The sequence below is a fragment of the Vulpes lagopus genome, chromosome X, assembly GCF_018345385.1.
Source record: "Vulpes lagopus strain Blue_001 chromosome X, ASM1834538v1, whole genome shotgun sequence".
NCBI lineage: Eukaryota > Metazoa > Chordata > Mammalia > Carnivora > Canidae > Vulpes > Vulpes lagopus.
In genome coordinates, this window is record NC_054848.1 from 13223232 (window position 1) to 13243544 (window position 20313).

The window sequence follows — 20313 nt, forward strand, 5'->3', positions numbered from 1 at the left end:
GTTTTGTGCATTTTATTGGAAAACTATTCCAGTAACACTTGTGCATGCCAGTGTATCTAGGATTCTGAGCTGGGTTTAGGTTCTCCAGCAATATATTCTAGGATAGTTTTTTTTTTCTACAAGATTTTTTTTTAATAAATTAATTTTTATTGGTGTTCAATTTACCAACATACAGAATAACACCCAGTGCTCATCCCGTCAAGTGCCCCCCTCAGTGCCCGTCACCCATTCACCCTCACCCCCCTCCCTCCTCCCCTTCCACTACCCCTAGTTCGTTTCCCAGAGTTAGGAGTCTTTATGTTCTGTCTCCCTTCCTGATATTTCCCACACATTTCTTCTCCCTTCCCTTATATTCCCTTTCACTATTACTTATATTCCCCAAATGAATGAGAACATACACTGTTTGTCCTTCTCTGATTGACTTACTTCACTCAGCATAATACCCTCCAGTTCCATCCACGTTGAAGCAAATGGTGGGTATTTGTCATTTCTAATGGCTGAGGAATATTCCATCTACAACAAGCTTTGTATTAGATTTTAAACCTAGGGAAAAAAAGAAACTATTATTTTGAGAAGAATACACTCTGGGCAGAATTCCCAGTCTTAACATTATTGGCACGAGGCTTCCTATCTTTACGTTGAGACATATCCATGAAAGCTGAATGATACTCTCTTCACCCAGCATTTGAAACAGTTCCCTGACTCCTCACCCTGGGGAACTAGTTGCTTCTATAGGGCTGGTGCATTTTAAATATTTGATGGGAGGAAATGTGAATGGTGACTGGGTGGCGGGCACTGAGGGGGGCACTTGATGGGATGAGCACTGGGTGTTACTCTGTATGTTGGCAAATTGAACACCAATAAAAAATAAATTTATTATTAAAAAATAAATATTTGATGGGAGGAAATGTGAATGGTCCAAAGGAAAGTTAGGGAGCTTACCTTCTATATTTCTTCTTTGAAATAGTGATACCTTTCTAGCACAATTTTATGTCCTATGTCTTTATTTGTCCCAGCACAAGTATATTGTCTCTATACACCTAAGAGACTGCTTGAGCTTATGGTGTCTTGGTTACTTTGGCAAATAGGTTTCTTTTGTGCTGAGTAAATAGGTCTGTGCCTTTCAGTGGGAAACATTGACTGAAGCAAAGATAGGCCTTTTCAAGACTCTTCCTTTCTTCCTTTGTGTCTTATCTGGTTCCAGCCCTCCCAAGTTGCTAGTTTTATCCGAAAACATAATTCAACCAATATTTATTGAACTTACTTGTATTTTCCCAGGAGGGAATTCTCAAGCAAATTTTTGATAGAACATTTATGTGACTTAAAAAGTTCAAGATTCTTCCTTAAAGCTGAAAAATGAAGTACTAATTTATGAGCTTGGGTAACTGTATTATGCCTGGGACAAGTGTAAAAAGATTGAGGCCCGCCCTTCCTCTGACTATTGTGAGCACCATTTCTGGAGCTTTCCATACCACCCATTTACCGAATGACTGTCGACTAACTGGAATTCTGAGCCTTATTTTCCTTTTTGTGCTATAGTTTCTTGTCTTGTGTACTCAGTGTTATGAAACAGACCTGCCAGAGAACCTGAAGAATGTAAAGTTTTGTTTACAAAGTGCTACTGGTACTAGCACTGTTGATCAACATTTGTCCTCTAAGTGCCCCCCTGAGATTTCATAGGCATTTGGAGACTTTGCAGGGCCACCACCAGAGAGCCTGGGAGTTGTATTTGCTTATTTTTTTAAAAAAATATTTATTTATTTATTTATTTGAGGGGTGAGGTGAGAGAGAGAGAGAGAGGCACATGCACAGGAGCAGGGTGGGAGAGAGGAGAGGGAGAGGAAGAGAGAGAATCTTAAGCAGACTCCATGCTAAGCATGGAACCTGCCATGGGTCCCTATCTCACGACCTTGAGATCACTACCTGAGCTGAAACCAAGAGTGGGATGCTTAATGGACTGTGCCACTCAGGTGCCCCCGTGTTTGCATATTTGAGGCTGAGTAACTTTTCCAAGCGCCATGTTAGGTGCTTGTGACATGTTATATTTAGGGAACTTAGTGATGCTGACTGCGATGGAGCCCTGACCCTGCCTGAATTCTGTGCTGCGTTTCATCTCATTGTGGCTCGGAAAAACGGCTACCCACTGCCTGAAGGCCTGCCTCCGACTCTGCAGCCAGAGTACCTGCAAGCAGGTAAGGCCTCATCAAAGTCCTAAACCTTTGACATTTTCCATCCAGGCCTTATAAGAACTTTTTGTGCACTGAGGTGGTATCCACGTACTTTGTGGAGTCCTTTGTATTTAAAGTATTTTAACTGATATTAGACTTACATCTTATAATATGAATAATAGGATTGATGTGGGTAAGTATGAGTCATCTGTTATTTCCATTCTGTTGTTCTCTGGATGAATTTGAACTAGTCACTTACCCTTTCCTAAAAATTGTGGAGTAGGCAAGTACTGAACCTCCTAGCTGATAGAGAATGAAGAGGAAGATCTCCTGTAGAGCCAGTGCTGACTTGGTGTCTTTAGTACATACTAGTGTCCCCAGATGGCCTGGGGCAATGGAATAGAATGGAACTCTTATACCTAATGAGGAAGTTAAAATAATTACACGTCATGAAATGTGCTGTGATCTTAATGTACCCTTGATAAATTTTTACATCCATATACATCTATGTAACTGTAATCAGATAATGATATAGAACATTCTGGCACACCACAAGGTTGGAATAGAACTCTTTGTCTTTCTCCTTGTAATAAAGCTATTACCCCCAAACCCTTTCAATAAGAAAGAGTCATGGTATCTAACATTTGTATCAGTTCTTTTGGAAGACTGGAAATCTCTTGCCCTTTTCTTTTTTCTTCTTGCCCTTTTCATAGGCAGTGGGCACTGATACGATTTCTATTACTTAGAGAAGTATAGCTTCCATTGACAGCTAGTGCTGTCAACCTTCCTAACTTTTTAGGGAAGGTCTCTTAAAAGCATGAGAACTAGTCATGGATGATTATTGGCAAGAAGGAGCAATGTCTAAAGAAACTGGATAGTTGTTAACAGAGTATGAATTTTGTGGTTAGATCTGGAAAGGGCCCTAGTTTATCTTACCTTATCCCCTCATAACAACATTAGATTCAAAGTGGCCAGTGACTTATCTAGGTCAGTCTTGGGGTCTCTCTGACTCTTAAATAAAAAGTCTATCATTTTCTGTATTTGGTAGTCAGCAGGCCAAAGCTCAACCAAAGGGAAGAGACCAAGTATGTGGCCGGGGCCAGTGGTAGGTAAACATGTTGAGGGAAGAGTGACCCATTCTGAGATCTTCCCCAAATGCCTCCATAGAAAGTATGAAGGGGGTGGGGGGTGTTCAGAGAATAGAGGCTCCTCCTTATTTCAGAGCTTAGACTTTGCTAATAGCAGCTGCTTTCTGACTGCAGCAGGATGTAACTTCAGCCTGCTATACCCTTCCTTCCAGGCTGGGGGACCCTCATAGGTCCCCAGGCACCAGTTTGCAGTTGGGCAGCATGACAAAGTGCTCTATTTCCACTTTCATCTCTATCTCTCCATTTTTAAAAAAGATTTTATTTATTTATTCATGAGAGACACAGAGAGAGAGGCAAAGACACAGGCAGAGGGAGAAGCAGGCTCCATGCAGGGAGCCCGATGTGGGACTTGATCCCAGGACTCCAGGATCACTCCCTGGGCCGAAGGCAGGCGCTAAACCTCTGAGCCACCCAGGCATCCCCTCTCCATCTTTTTTTCTCTTTTTTTCTCTCTGTTTCTCCTGGATTGAGGCAAAGAAGTGCTAACATTCTTGGGGCTTTCTTGACAAGGGCAGAGCTTTCATAACTAAGGCAGTATCGGATCATCCAGGAGCCCATTCTCCTGGAAGCAGGGCCACATGGGGGCTTTGTCTCTCTCTAATGGGGATGAACAGCTGACCAGAGGACCAAGGTCTGGTCCAGGGCTATTTAGTTATATTTAATATCATCACTGTTTGCTTTTGTGAGCCCTGGGGAGAGTCCTGGGTCAGATTATCTCCCATGCCCACACTTAGTTTTCTGTTTTTCAGTCTTGATTAATGGTGGTGTTACATTGTTCTGATGCCCTATGGCCATGGAACCAGTCATGGATGTCATGACTCCTTGTTTGAGAAGTCACTTTGTAGGTATCCAGGTATTTCATGGATTGTTTGAAAAGCCACTGGTAAAATTTTTAAAAATCTGAAAGCCTTGTGTAAGAAGTGTGTAAACAGAAGACAAGTAGCCTCTTTTGATTCCTTTACTGCTACAAATGGCTGCTTTTGCCTTGATAATGCAGTAAGGGCGAGTCTGTAAAACAGAGTGCCAGTTAAGAGGCATCTTTCTTTCCTTTGGAAGAAGTCCCTTGTTTGTTCCTGATCTTTTGTGGAGGCTGTTAGCATGTATTTATACCAAAACAACTGAAGAATCCATCATATACCCTTTATTTTTAAAATATTTTATTTATTTATTCATGAGAGACACACACACAGAGAGAGAGAGAGAGAGAGAGAGAGGCAGAGACACAGGCAGAGGGAGAAGCAGGCTCCATGCAGTGAGCCTGATGTGGGACTCAATCCTGGGTCCCACAGGACCCAGCTCCAGGATCATGCCCTGGGCTGAAGGCAGCACTAAACCGCTGAGCCACCCGGGCTGCCCTCATATACCCTTTAATTAAACAGAAACTGTACATGATTTCCAGAGCTTGTGGGATTAATCTTAAATAATAATTATATAGTTCTAATGAAAAATGAGAGATCTCATAAAACCTCATCAAACTCAGTGATGGCATATTTTAGGCAAACCCTGGAGGTTGAACAGTTAACTTTTTAATGCTTTATCACACATGTTTATTTTTTAAAATTTTTAAAAGAAATTTTTATTTATTTATTCATCAGAGACACACACAGAGAGAAGCAGAGACACAGGCAGAGGGAGAAGCAGGCTCCATGCAGGGAGCCTGACGCGGAACTCGATCACGGGTCTCTAGGATCATGCCCTGGACTGAAGGTGGCGTTAAACCACTGAGCCACCCGGGCTGCCCACGCATGTTTATTTTTGTATATAGCTCAAGAAAATGGCTAGAATTAGAAACGAAAAATACCCACCATTTGCTTTGACGTGGATGGAACTGGAGGGTATTATGCTGCGTGAAATAAGTCAATCGGAGAAGGACAAACATTATATGGTCTCATTCATTTGGGGAACATACAAAATAGTGAAAGGGAATAAAGGGGAAAGGAGAAAAAATAAGTGGAAATATCAGAAAGGGAGACAGAACATGAAAGACTCCTAACTCTGGGAAACGAACTAGGGGTGGTGGAAAGGGATGTGGGCGGGGGGTGGGGGTGACTGGGTGACGGGCACTGAGGTGGTCACTTGACGGGATGAGCACTGGGTGTTATTCTATATGTTTGCAAATTGGACACCAGTAAAAAATAAATTTATAAAAAGAAAATGACCAGAACTGTCTAGGTTTTCTCTGTGACTTTTAGACTTTGCAAAATATGAGTGATTCTGTTCATTTTGGGGGTTCATTTTTATGGTATCCCACTTGATTTTTTTAAAAGCTTAGCTTCTTGTTGCAACTTTTTTCCTGATTTACATTCAGTCTTACATTCAGTCTTTAATAATCTAATCCAGTTTTCAGTGAGATTGGTGAAGAGTATAAATTCGGTTGATATTATTATGCATTAACAATTATACAAGCTTGTTTTCAATAAAATAACAAAACAGATGGTCATATCTGATTTTCCCCCTAACAGTGAAAATAAGAGGATATAGTTGGGGGGAAAAGTTGGATTATTTGGTAGCTTAACCATGGGCCTTTGATATTTTCTTGCCTAGGTGACTGAGTAGATACTGGTATAGATTTTTACTGTAGAATTTGTTAAAAATAATTTGTGAGCACTGTGTTATTCTCTGTGGTCAGAATGCTGTATAGAAGAGCATTCCTACCATCATGGAACTTGCTGGCAGTTAGAGGATGGATGTTAAATAAACTCGTGTACTTGTAATTGGAGGTGGTGGTAGGTGCTGTGGAGGAGAAGCACAACTGCAGCAAGTGTGTGCATGACCTTGGGGAAGGCCTTCTTAAGTATTTGAGCTGAAATATGAAGGATGAGCTAAGGGCTATGTAGGTGAAGAAGGAGGAAAAGTAGGCTCTGGGCAGAGAGGGCAGCAGGTATGCTGCAGAGGCCCTAGGAGGGGACTTGGAGTATGGGAGGCACGGAAAGTGCAGGCCACAGTGGCTAGAATATTAGAGACTAGAGCTGGAGGGGCTGGGGATAAAGCTGAAGAGGAAGGTAGGGAACAAATCATGGGCCATGCCGTTGATTAGTTTTAAGCAGGGAAGTGCCACAATCAGATTTGCTGTTGGAAATAATTATGCTGGTTGCTGATTGGAGAGCAGGTTTTGAGGAGCAAGGGTGCAAACTGGAAGACCAGGTAATGGCAGCAGTCCAGTCAGAACCACAGGAGGCTGGCTCTAGAGAGAGGACAGTGGAGTTGGAGAGATGGGGCCAGTCGAGAGAGAGATTTAGGAGTTAATGACAGCACTTGTCGATTTGGACAGTGTTGGCTTTCTGTGTAGCAAGGCTCTCTGTTGATCAGGCTTAAGTCATGTAATCCTAGTCAAATCACTGGTAAACTAAAAACTAATCTTACCTTGGTTCAACCTGCTTATGTGGTTGGATTGTGGAATGGTATTTGGAAAGGTGTCTTGCTGAGTTTTTACCAAGGAAATGAGACTACCTGGTATAGTTGGAAAAATCGCCAGGGCTCGCGGTTTGCCCTTCCCAGTATCGGGGAATTGAGACCGCGGGAAGCAGGCCACCAGAGAAAGTGCTTGTATTCAACTGCATGTGGTAGCTGCTAGTCAGAGACCAGTACTGTGCTGCATGGAGAAGTTGGCATTTCAAATTCTGGTGGGAGTGGGATGGTGAGAAACAGTTAAAAATAATGCCAATCCATTTTTAACATTTGATTAAAAAAACTGTTTAAACATGGCATTGAAATTTTGATTTCTTAATAGCTGGTCTTGACAAATTTGTAGCTTGTAGTTGTCTGCCGTGATCTGCTTTTTCCTCCTTGGGGTGTTGACCAATTTTCTGGTTGTTGAGACATTTCTTAATTACTTTGAGGTAAAGTAGTGAAACAGAACCTGCTTCTCAGAAATGGTGTGTTGAATATTAGTTTACCAAGTAGCATAATCCACTCAGCTACCCAGCTAACATAACAGCCTCTGTCACTGTTGTTAGAAGACACCCATAATGTGATTCCCTTGTTGTAAATCAGCAAGAACTTGTGCTCTTATTTTTTGTTATTTCTGCTAACCAAAAGAAAAGAGAATTTTATAAAGTTTTCTTGGGTACCTTTCATGATAATATCTTGTCTGTTTCCAACAATAGCTAAAATGAAGTATTTCCTTAGGTTAATGCTTATAGCGTTAAAACTATCACTGGTTACTGCCACTTAAAAATTATGCTAGTAGCATAATAGTAGTTCGTGATAGTGAAGGTTATTACTACTGTGTTACAACTTAAATGCTGATGGTTCAAGTCCCTGGTCTTTCATTTACCAGCTGTAGGACCTTGTGTAAGTTGCTTAACTTCCCTGCTCCTCAGTTTCATCACATGTAAAATGAGGATGATAAAATAGGTTGCATATGTAAAGAACTCAAGACATTACCTCCACGTGATTACTGTCATCAGCTATCAGTGCTAGCTGATTTTGTTGTTATATTTCATAAGCACAGAAAAGCTGATAGAAAACCATGCCTGCTGTGAATATGGTAATATTCTTATGTATTCTTTTTGTTTTTTCTTAGCCTTTCCTAAGCCCAAGCGGGAGTGCACGCTATTTGATTCTTACTCTGAGTCAATGCCTGCGAACCAGCAGCCCCGTGATTTGAATAGAATGGAGGTAAAAGATCTTCATATATTAATTAATCATAAATGTGTGTGGAATTAAAATCCATTAGCCTGTGTTCTTTACAGGCTGGAAAATCCACTTTCATAACATTTTCTTTTCATGTTGAGTACTTATGTTGAGGCTCAGCCTTTCAAATCTAGACACCAGATATAGCTATAATTACTTTTTTTTCCTTTTCTTCCTAGAACTAGATTTAGTGAAATAAGCATAGTAGTGTCTTGACCTTCTAGGGGTGAAATGTAGGTATAGACAAAGAAGCCAGAAAAATGCTAGCCAAGTTGTTTATTTTAACCAAGCTTTAATTTTAGAGTAAAAATAGTAAAGTATTTTTAGTAGCTGAGTAGGAACAAAGTCTAATGGACCAGAACAGTTTTAAGAGGAAGTTTGAGAACTATGTAAGAGGATCCCAAATCACGTTCAAAGCTGCCTTCTCCCTTAGGGCTTTTAGTGTTTGGACCAAATGAAGACTAATTTGGATTATCCCCCAGAGAAATCTGTAGAATTCCTTCAGTGTTGGGCCACTGATGTAAGGGCCTAGCCACATGCTTAATGGTCCATAGGTATGCGTCAATAAATAGGAGTCATTATGGTTATTGTTTTTTTAATTTATTCATGACAGATACACACACACACACACACAGCGGGGGGTGTGCAGAGACACAGGTAGAGGGAGAAGCAGGCCCCATGCAAGGAACCCGACGCGGGACTCGAGGTCTCCAGGATCACACCCTGGGCCAAAGGTGGTGCTAAACCACTGGGCCACTGGGGCTGCCCATAATGGTTATTATTAATATCATTACAATCTTCATAATCATCATCACTGTTATGATTGCTGTTGCTGTGATGACAACTTATGATGTTTGCTATTCCCATCCTAAAAAAAAGTCTGGAAATGTGTAATAAATGGAGGTTTATTCATAGGCTGCTGTTACAGTCCTCTGACCCTGCTTAAAACTGTCGCAAGATGATGGAAGTCAGAGGCAGGATACAGGGCCATTTCTTTAATTTCTTGCAAATGTATGTGATTATTTTTTTCCACAGTACTCTCAAGCATACAGTCTGTGTTGCAATGACCTCCTCTGTTCTGTGATGGAATCAGCCTGCTTCTGCAGTGCTCCCTCTGATCACACCTCTCTTCACCTCTGTGCTACTCTTTCTTTGAGTCATAGCTTCTGTTATTTTCCTCAATAGATTTCTACTCACGGGAAATAAGTATACAGTAACATCAGGAGGAGTGATAGATGTGCATTTGAGGAGTTTTAGGTGTTTAATTTTTTTTTTGAAATATGAGTATGGTGGAGAAGCAGATAAAATAATCAGCCACTTTTCATGGTCCTCTTTATACTCTGGGGCTGCTGGAAGTGTCTGGAGACTTATGCAGTTGCCCTGTTTTTGTTTGTTTCTTTGTTTGCTATGGGTCCCCCTACTTGTATAATGTTATGAGGTTGTTAGGTGATTAAAAAAATGTCATAAATTCCTATTCTTTCTAGATAAATGTTACATTTCAACTTGCCACGGTATCAGGTGGTCTTTGCCCTTCCAACAGAAACAAATAATGCTGTGTTTTACAGACATTAGTTACTGGCTTGTGCTGCTTTCCCCCATGTAGTCATCTATCATCTGTCTAAAAGAAAAGGAGCAAATATATAGTTGTAAATGGAGATACTTTTTTTTAAAAATTTTATTTATTTATGATAGTCACAGAGAGAGAGAGAGAGAGAGGCAGAGACACAGGCAGAGGGAGAAGCAGGCTCCATGCACCGGGAGCCCGATGTGGGATTCGATCCCGGGTCTCCAGGATCGCGCCCTGGGCCAGACAGGCGCCAAACCGCTGCGCCACCCAGGGATCCCCGTAAATGGAGATACTTTTAAAAACGCACGCACACTCTGATGTCCTTGATGACATTATGAATATTCACCTTTATGGACATGATGTGCAGCTAGTTTTATGTTATATACTTTTGTATACTTTAAATTGGCTCTTTGGGGGGTGGTGGTGGGTGGTGGTTTAAAGTCTTTGCTTTTGCCCTGTCCAAACAAGAAAGCAAAACAATAACAACTCCTCATTCCCAACAAAATTGTTATATTCTAGGGTGGGGTACTTTTACATAATCATGTAATAATATACAGAATTCAAGGACAAAGTAATGAGGCTAATTGATGCTTTGGCCATTCAAGAAGTATAGGTCAAATTTTAGTAGCTAATGATTAAATATTTCATTTTTTCTATTTTATTCATTGTTCTTTCTACCAATCTTTTAATCTCTCATGAATGCATGCATAGGATTTAAGTAGATCTTGGTACTAGTCCTGTGAGGGATGATTCCGTATAGGTGTTTGTGCTCTGAATGAAGCTGTAGCTGATTTAGGTCATGAGAACTTTTTTTCAGCAGTACAGATCAGATCTCTAGACAGTAGAGCAGTAACCGTGTATTTGTTTCCTTCAAGAATTAAAGATTTTAATTTCAGGTAAAGTCCTCTTTAGCAGTGCTTCTTACATTACTGGATGTCTTTCTTTTGTAAATTAGCTTTGCTAAAATGTAATTCACATATTATACTCCTCTAAAGTTTATAATCCAGTGGTTTTTAGTATATTAAGAGAGCTGTGCAACCATCAATATACTCTTAATTTATTTTATTATTTATTTATTTAGTCATTCACTCATTCATTCATGAGAGACAGAGAGAGAGAGAGAGAGAGCGAGAGAGAGAGAGAGAGAGAGAAAGAGGCAGAGAGGCAGAGACACAGGCAGAGGGAGAAGCAGGCTCCATGCAGGGAGCCCGACGTGGGACTCGATCCCAGGTCTCCAGGATCAGGCTCTGGGCTGAAGGCCGGTGCTAAACCGCTGAGCCACCTGGGCTGCCCAATATAGTCTTATTTTAGAACTTTTTTTTATCACCCCAGAAAAGGGAAAGCCTGTGCTCATTAGCAGTCACTGACTGTACCCTCTCCCCTCCAACCTCTGGTGATCAGTAATCTATTTTCTGTTTCTGAATTTGCCTATTGTGAACATTAAATATAGAACCACACAATATATGGTGTTTTTTTTTTTTTTGTGATTACCTTCTTTCATTAAGTTCATTGTTATAGCATATGTCAGTGCTTCATTCCTTTTTATTGCTGAGTAGGGTTCTGTTGTGTGGATCTGCCACATTTTGTTTGTATGTTCTTTAGTGGATGGACATTAGGCTTGTTCCCACTTTGGGGTTGTGAGGGAAAAATGCTGCTATGAACATTCATGTATCAAGTTTTGTGTGGATTTAATGTTTCAGTTCTTTTGGCTGTTTACCTAGGAGTGGAATTGTGCATCATACTGTAATTTGTGTGTAACTTTTTGAGGTACTACCAAACTGTTTTTCCAAGCACCTGAAGCATCTTACATTTCTCTACCAGCAAGCAATGTAGGAGGGGTCCAATCATTCCACATCCTTGTCAACACGTGTTATTGTCCGTGTTTTTTATTTCAGCCATCCTAGTGGGAGTTAAGTGGTTGGTATCTTATTGTGGTTTTGATTTAAATTTCCTAGTGACTACTGATGTTGAGCACCTTTTCTTGTGATTATTTGCTATTTGTGTATCTTCTTTGGTGAAATGTCTATTCAATCCTTTGTCCATTTATACATTGGGTTATTATTGAGTTATAAGTGTTATTTACATATTCTGAATATAAGTCCCTTATTAGATACATAATTTGCAAGTATTTTTTTTCTTTGGTTTTTCTTTTTCCTTTCTTGATAGTGTCCTCTGGAACACGAATGTTTTTTTACTTTAATGAGGTCCAGTTTGTCTATTTTTTCTTTTGTTGCTTGTCCTTTTGTTGTCATATCTAAGAAACCATTGCCTAACAGAAGATCATGAAGATTTACTCCTATGTGGTCTTCTAAGAATTGTATAGTTTTAGGTCTTACATTTAGGTCTGTGATCCAGTTTGAGTGAATTATTCTGTATGCCGTGAAGAAGAGGTCCACCTTAATTCCTTTTTTTATTTCAAAGATTTATTTATTTACTTTAGAGAGAGAAGAGAGAAAAAGAGAGAGAACAGGGGAGGAGGGTCAGAGGGAGAAGGAGAGTCTTAAGCAGATTCTGCACTGAGCATGCACTGAGCAATGTAGAGCTCAGTCTCACAACCTTGAGATCATAAGCCAAAACCAAGAGTTGGGCGCTTAACAGACTGTGCCACCCAGGTGCCCCAACCTTCATTCTTTTGTATATGGATATCCAGTTATCTCAGAATCATTTATTGAAAAGACAATTTTCCCCCATTGAATTGTTTTACACCCTTGTTGAAAATCAGTTGACTGTAAATTTAAGGGTTTATTTATAGATTCTCAATTGTATTCCATTGATCTAGATGTCTGTCATAATGCTAGTACCACCCTGTCTTAATGAATATAACTTTTTGGTAAATTTTGAAAGGAAATTTGAGTCCTTCAACTTTGGTCTTTTGTTTTTTTTCTTTTTAAAGAATCTTTTCATTATTCTGGCTTCCTTGCATTTCTTTATGAATTTTAGGACAAGCTGTTCAAATTCTGCAAAAAAGCAAAGAAGGATTGCACTGAATCTGTAGATGAATTTGGGGAGTATTCCATCTTAACAATATTGAATCTTCTTACCCATGAGCATGGGATGCCTTTCCATCTATTTTGGTTTAAAAATTTCTTTCAAAGGTGTTTTTTTTTGGAGGGGGGGAATGACTTTTTAATCTATATTTTCTACTCCTAAATAATTTTCTTCTATTAGGGATCTAGTTTATAGTTGACTGGGAGAAGCAAATGAAAGAAAGGCACTGTTAAGATACATTCTGTGTTCTATTGGAGATAGTAGACTTTGGGAAATTATATCTGGAAGCTTCATGGTAATGCCAAGAATGACCTGCTTGAGGATTGTTAAATCCTAGATCAGGTTACCACCAAGCAGTACTGAACTCCATTCTTCAAAACAGTTGAAAAACAGAAGTATTGCTTATCTCAGTAGGGTTGTTCAAATTCTGAGAGGCAAACCAGTTAAACCTTCTGTAGCACCAAATAGCTCCAGGATTTAACCCACTTCCTTTAAGGTTTATTTAATTTTCTGAATATGTTTAAAATTTAAAAAATGTCAAAGGGCATATAGTGACAGGTCCTCCTCCCATCCTTTTCCCCGTCTACCCAGTCAGTCTCCCTTTAATGTTTATGTATCTTTCTAGAATTTGTTTATATGTATAGTAATTATTAATATATATTATTCTTTTATCAAAGGTCTTAGAATGCATATTAATTGAAACTTAAAAAAAAGATTTTATTTATTTATTTATGAGAAACAGAGAGAGAGGCAGAGATACAGGCAGAGGGAGAAGCGGCTCCATGTAGGGAGCCCGACATGGGACTCGAGTCTCACGTCTCCAGGATCACACCCCGGGTGGAAGGTGGTGCTAAACTGCTGGGCTACCTGGGCTGCCCTAATTGAGACCTTAAAAGAAATTTATAATAAGTAGATTTTAAACAGATCAATACGTGATTAATTTGGGTATTCTTTCTTATTAGTATTAGTGAAGACTTTCCCCTGATTGAGTTAGGAGAAAATTTTGTTCTGTTCATTTTTCTTATTCCTTGACAAGGAGGCTGTTTGAATCAGGGTTGAATACTCTCTGCATAACACATTTTGGCAAATACATACATTAGGGGCCACTTGTCAGAACCTCTCTCTGCTTGTGAAAAAGTACATAAAGTGCAGGTTTGTTTTTGACAGAATGGGCAAATGTTACATAATTCTCCAGCTGAATCCCACACTGGATTCATATTTAATGTACAGTCTTATACATATATCTAAATCTGAATTGTCATTTTTTTCTCTGCATGTGTAAATTTTCTTTTTTTTAATTAAAATTTTTTTAAAGTAATCTCTATACCCAATGTGAGACTCAAATTCAGGATCCTGAGATCAAGAGTCACATACTCTATCGAGTGAGCTAGCCAGGTGCCCAACATGTACATTTTCTTTTTTTCTTCTTGTTTTTTTTTTTAGATTTTATGTATTTATTCATGAGAGACACAAACACACACACAGAGAAAGAGAGAGAGAGAGAGAGAGAGAGAGAGAGAGAGAGGCAGAGACACAGGCAGAGGGAGAAGCAGGCTCCATGCAGGGAGCCTGATGTGGGACCCGATCCCAGGTCTCCAGGATCACACCCTGGGCTGAAGGCGGCACTAAACCACTGAGCCACCCGGGCTGCCTTGTACATTTTCAACACAAATTAACTTATACCTCACTGGGAGTCTAAAAAAATAAAGTAGTATTAAATGTCAGGGTTTACCGAAGACAGAAATATTGGCAAGCTATGTTGCTTTTAAAGCATTTTCATCATATGTATGTGCAACTTAATTTCCATTTCAACCTGTATAATTTATTTACTTTTTTCCCCCCAAGAAGCTATCTATTAAAGACACAGCTGACTTTCCTGTCCCAACCCAAGATGTGACTAGTGATGACAAACAAGGTATGAAAAGAATGAGTTTTCTTCCTTTAGGAACATTCTACCTGTGTTTCTTCATCTATTTCTCTTGGAATGGCTGGCTTCTGGAGCATATGAGGACAGTAGTCACCATGTGAACACATTTGGATGGTTTAAGTAGTTCAAATTGTTTTCAGAAAACTGTAGTTTCTTAAGTGGTAATGGGAGCTTCCAAAGCCCCCCAACTCATTGGCCCCTTACTCACTGCTGACCCTCAAACTATACTTTACATTGAAATTGGGTTGCACTAATTAGAAAATGACTGGAAGCTGGAAGAATTGAGAGCTTAACATGTTGGGTTGGCAGATGTGAGCCCAGAACATCAGTATAAATGTGTATTTGTGCACAGGTCTAATCCTTGAGGAAGTTATCTTCTGTCCCTGGGATTTATCTTCTGACTTTGTGTCATGGAGCCAGCAACCATTTGTCTGTCTTACCTGGCGGGTGAGAAGCAGTATAGCACAGTTTTCCATGTCAGAGCTACCGTGAAGCACAGAGATGAGTTGGCCTGGGAATATTTAGAAGAACAGGAGGACATCCAACCCCTTCCCCCAGCACTACTCCGTATAATGCTTCATAATCTACCAGGTCCTTCCTCATTCATTGTCTTACTCAGTTTTCACAAAACTCAATGGAGGCTAGTGTGTTTTATCACCTAAAATACAGAGATGAGTAAACCGAAGTATAGGCAGTATGAATCATTAGTTTAATAATAAAAAGGGTGGAGATAAGAACAAACATTTTCCAAGTCTCCAGCCAGTATTCTTTCTATTATTCGATACTGATTTACTGCCCGTGAATGACAGGCTTATCTGAAGGGACTAAAAATCAGTGAAACTATTGTAGGGGTTATTGTTGAGACCTGACATCGTTGCAGCTTTGTATGGAAGTTAAACATGAAAAATAAGTTTCCTATTAGGAAATAATAATTGCTTGCTCTCTATTTAAATATTTGCTCAGGAGAGGTAGGCCGAACTAGACATTTTTTTGCAGCAGTGCATGCTCTGATCAGTGTCTTTACTAGTGGGTCTTAGCCTTGACTGCACATTGGAATAACTGGATGAGGTCTAAAAATACTGAAGGCTCCATCTCACTCCTAGAGAGATTCTGATGTCATTGGTCTGGGTGCCAAGAATGAAATGGGGAAATTTCTGATACTTTCTCGTAATACTCCTTGTAGCCACTAAAGGTGCTCTCTGTTGAAAGTTGGAAATACTGCTTTGTTCTTTGTGGGATGAGAACCTGTTTCCATACTTTAAGGGGATCTTTATTGTTTTACAGAGTGATATAGCAACCTGCAAATGGTTCATAACACCATTTCCATAAGTGATGACTAGGGATTCTTTGTTTTAATATACTGTGCCTCAGACATAAAATTTACAGTTTTTTTCTTTTCTCCGTTCTTTCTTGTGTTCTTTAAGAACAAAACAAAACGCGTCTAGCTTTGAAAAGTACTGCAGATGAAGCCTTACCAAAGGATATGTCCGAGGATCCAGGTAGGAGAAAACCATTATACTATATTTTTATGTAATTATTTATTAGTTTAAAAAACCCAGTAGTTTCCGTGAGTAGAAAATTAGTAGTAATGTAGATTTCTCTCTAAATATTTGCCTTGTGTTTTATTCTAAGAAAACCTTTTGGTTGCTTTTTACTCCTTCCCTCTTTTCAGGTATGAGAAGAGGGTGTTTTTTTTTTTTTTTTTAAGTTCTGAGTTTAGGTTTCACTGATAGGATCACTCAGTTTGAAGTTAGAGTCTCACTGTTACTTTTACTAATAAAATTGGGAAGGTTCGGAGTTGAGATTTCAGTAAGCCATTGTGGTTTCTGTGTAGAGTAAGGAGCTGATGGGGTAGATCAACTGGAGGCCCACAGTTGAACTTTTCCATTTCCAAAGCAAAAATCTCAGATATTTTCATTAAACTTCACCACCACCAAGAAGGCAAGTAAGTGTGCTTATACGTGGAGTGGATTCCAAGGAGAAAAAAAAGTTGTGTTTGCCCATATTTTGGAGAGTTGGAACTATGTCTGTGACCTGTGGAGATGACCAGGCCTGTGTCCTCAGCTCACTTGAATGGGAACCATCACCGAACCAGGCTGAACCTAGTTAAAAACAAACTGGCTAGGGAGGGTGTTACTATTTGGAGCTCCAGGTATAAGGTTGTGAAAGAAGTTGCTGCATTCTCTCATGGTTATCTCTCATAATATTTAATTAAGTAAATCATGTTTGTTTTGGTTAACTAGCTATCATCCCTGGCTTATTTGTTTAAAGTTGGAACAAAGGAATCAATGTAACATTGAGGCTTATGCTACTATAGTACAGTATTTCCCAAACACTAAGTTCTTTTAAGGTTTAAAAGAGAGGGGTGGGGGAAGAGAGAGCATGAATATGAATGAGAATATATGATTGAGTTCAGTGATGAGGTTTAAGAATCTGTGTTTTTCGGCAGCCCCCCAGGCGATTCTGATGTGTAGCCTATTTTGGGAACCTCTGTCTCTAGGAAATGATGTTAAGAAATAGAAAATTGAGATTGTAGATCAACCGTGACTCCAAAAGTGTTAAGAATTCTCAAGCCTGGTTTGGGCTTTTGAAAATGATTTGGGTTCCTTCATCATAGGGAGAAATGCTCAGTTTATGTAAAGGCAAATGGATTGCTGGCTTGTTAGAGAATTGGACTTTAGGCTTACCCTCTTACCCCGTTTCAGGACAAATGCCCAAGGTAGGTTCTTTCCATCTCTAATTTCTGGAGCTAAAGTGGATGCGCCTCAGTTTTTGTAAACTTCATGTTAACAGTATTAATAAAAGATAGTTGAATTTGGAGAGTTAGATTGGTGCTTTTCCAACAGCCTTTGAGGTTAATAACTTCCTGTTTTTTCCATGAACATTATGTGTTCTCTGGAGCATGAACTTTAGACATCATTTTTAAGATTCCTTCATTGAATAGGGCATGGTGTCACCAGACAAATGCTATCAGCGTGTGCCACAGTGCATGAAGTACATCTGAATTTGTTTCACATTCTGCCTGGGAACACGCTATGTGGTTTCTGATTCATTTTTACCATTGCAGCACCTTTCTGGAGTGGATATGAGGGAATCCCTCATCTGAAAACATATTTAATACCCTCTTTCCTGGGGGCATGTTTGGATTTCTAGTGTGAGACACTATAGTTTCAAGGTGGTGGTTTTTAATTCTGAATGTCTGTCCATGCCATACAGACATTTCACCTCAGTTGAATTGCTGCCTTTTTGAAAATTAAACTTTAGGCTTGCTTTTTTTATCCTATTTCAGTTTGCTGCAAAGATGACATGCCTGGGGTGTTCTAGGAAGTTGTCATTCTTCTTCCCTCTTCCCAGCTAAATGAAAGCTGCGATCTACCCACTGGCTTCTGCCTGGATTCCAATACATCATGCCCTGGCCATTTTTGCAGTTATTCACATGTCCCAAATGCTGAGTCTGACTTTCAGGGACTTGGAGGCTGATGGAAGACTTAATTGGAATAGTGTTCTCTAGCTTTTTGTGATCTGAAACCTGTGGGGACTTACCAAGATCTGCCTCGGATAGATTTTCTCAGGTGGCAAGAGAAGTATCCCCCTGTCCTGCTCTTCCACAATGGATGATAATAATGATGATAATAATGATAATAGTAATGGTGAAGAGGATGATATTGTGGTGGGACCATTATCAGGGAATGGAGGGATTTCCTTGTCACATATTTTTAAATATGCTTTTACCCTTTTAATTGCTGAAAGTGGATATATTAGTGGAGTCTAATACATTCCTTAGCTAACGTCATATTTCAGCCTAATTCAACAAGGCACACTGCACAATGGTAATCTTTTTCTTGATGTCTGTAGGTCATGCTGAGACCTCTTTGCCCTCACACTGTAGTCTTCAAACACCATTGGTGACTCTAGCAGCTGCCCCACTGCCAGCTGTCACCCCATGGTCTTAAGTTACCTGCTCCCACTTGCACTTCCTTTGCTGTCTAAGCTTGAAGAATTAGGAGCATTCTACAACCATAATATTTTGCAATTCTAAAATACATTTAGTTTTCAAAGTACCTTTACCTTCTCTCTCCTTTGAGAAAAGGGCCACATTTTTATTATCTTCATTCTGTAGACTAGGAAACTAAGGCTCAGAAACATAATAGCTAGGGTTGTGGCCAGGAGGGACACATAGACCTCAGGATTCCTCTCCAGGTCTTCACTGCTTATCCATACCCCACACCCCATCTCTCTGTCTATCTCTCACTGGCAGGGTTCACCCCTCCTTCCACACCCATTCTCAACCCAGCAAAAAGACAAAGATAATGGTAGTTGACAAAAGAATTAACGGTCACCCCCATGATCTGGTTTGGGGAACCAGACTTTATTTTAATGTGACTGAGGCTTTCCCGACCCATATATTTCTGGAAAGCAGTGTGGTCTGAGAGAGAAGAGGAATTCTGAGCCAGCTGTGGGCAGCCTGCCCAGAGGGCAGCCCCCATCTTTGTGGTGAGTCTGGTCACACTGTCCACTTAGCCCCACGGCTGCCTGCTTGACTGCAGAACTGGCTCCCCTTTAGCTGCTTTCCCTGATTGCCTGGGGTTTGTGTTTGTGGGAGGTGGGGTAGGGGAAACTATGTGCACATGCAGGTGTGGGTGCATGATAATGGACAGAACAGGGCTCAAACTCCTCAGGCCTCCCATGCTTTTCAGGGCTCTGGCAGCATTTTGATGGATTGAAGTCAGAAGATGCCCGTGTTCTCACTACAGCAAGCTAAAATGCTTATTTTGGGGAGAAATGTATCTTTTCTACAACTGACTATATCTAAGGGAATATATATTGCTAATTTGCTTTGTGCCTTGTTAGCATTTTTAGCTCCCCTTTCTCTCCTGCTTATCTAACCCATGGATTTTAATGGCCATCATCAATTCAGGCTGCTTCATCCCAAGGAGGGTTTTTATCTTTAGAGCAATGTAAAAAAGGATGGGATAATTCATTGAGACGTTTTCTCTCTGGAAGAATTTGTGGAAACAATATACAAACTATATTCTCCTTGTTTCTAGTTAGTAGCACTTTTTCTATGGATTTTTATGACATTTTTTGTTGAAAAATTTGCAGTGTTTGCAAAACCTTAGCATAACTAATGGTTTCTAAAGTTGTCTTCCAAAGGGTATTGAAAACATAAAAAAGGATTAATGTTTTTGTAAATGTTTCTAATTACTCCCAACAACTTATGATGGGAAAGTAGGCTCCATGGGTGTTGATACTGAGCAAGTTAGTTTATAATTTAAATTCAATAAGGAAAAGTCATATGATTGATGAAATATTTTGATGATTTTACTCCATAATATCCTCCGTATGATTTGGTCACAGAGACAGAGGACACACGGATATTTTCTTATAGGAAAATCTGTGTAGCTCATTTCCACTTAACTTGTGGGACCTTTGATTTCCTGTGGTAATGCTCTGGTAGTGTGTACTTTAAGAAAAATCTTAAAATGTATGACCTGATAGATTTCTTTTTAGCCTTTAGGGGAAGCTGGTTCAAAATCAATTACTAGGCTGTCATGATAGACTAAGAAAACCATACGTCTGAACCCACTATTATTTAAGTAGATAACCCCGTGAGAGGGTTGTCTTTTTAGACTGGAATTTCTTTATTCATCAACATAGATTTGAGAATAGCTTCTTAGTGCTCTGACAAAAGGAAAAAAAATGTTGATTTCTCTGTCCTTTGAATTGTGCCTTTAGCTTTAGAAATAAAATTACAAAATAATGAAAACGTGGAGACGGTTAAGTTCTCCACAGGGACACCTGTACCTCACATTTACCTGTTGATGTATTTGTTCTGTACTAGCCCAAGTATTGCTTATAAACCTGTTCAACTGCAGAAAT

The 20313-nt window shown here is 39.7% G+C and overlaps 1 protein-coding gene across 6 annotated transcripts in view; it reads left to right on the plus strand.

Moving 5' to 3' along the window:
• The window catches only part of REPS2 (RALBP1 associated Eps domain containing 2), a 227493-nt gene that overhangs the window by 118656 nt on the left and 88524 nt on the right, over positions 1–20313 (plus strand). For 5 of the 6 annotated variants that reach the window (XM_041740770.1, XM_041740771.1, XM_041740774.1 and 2 more), the window contains exons 8-11: positions 2050–2192; positions 7842–7936; positions 14352–14421; positions 15858–15932. In XM_041740770.1, the coding sequence (XP_041596704.1) occupies positions 2050–2192; positions 7842–7936; positions 14352–14421; positions 15858–15932 (383 nt within the window). The remainder of the gene's footprint in view (positions 1–2049; positions 2193–7841; positions 7937–14351; positions 14422–15857; positions 15933–20313) is intronic. The other variant, XM_041740772.1, reaches the window with a different exon arrangement.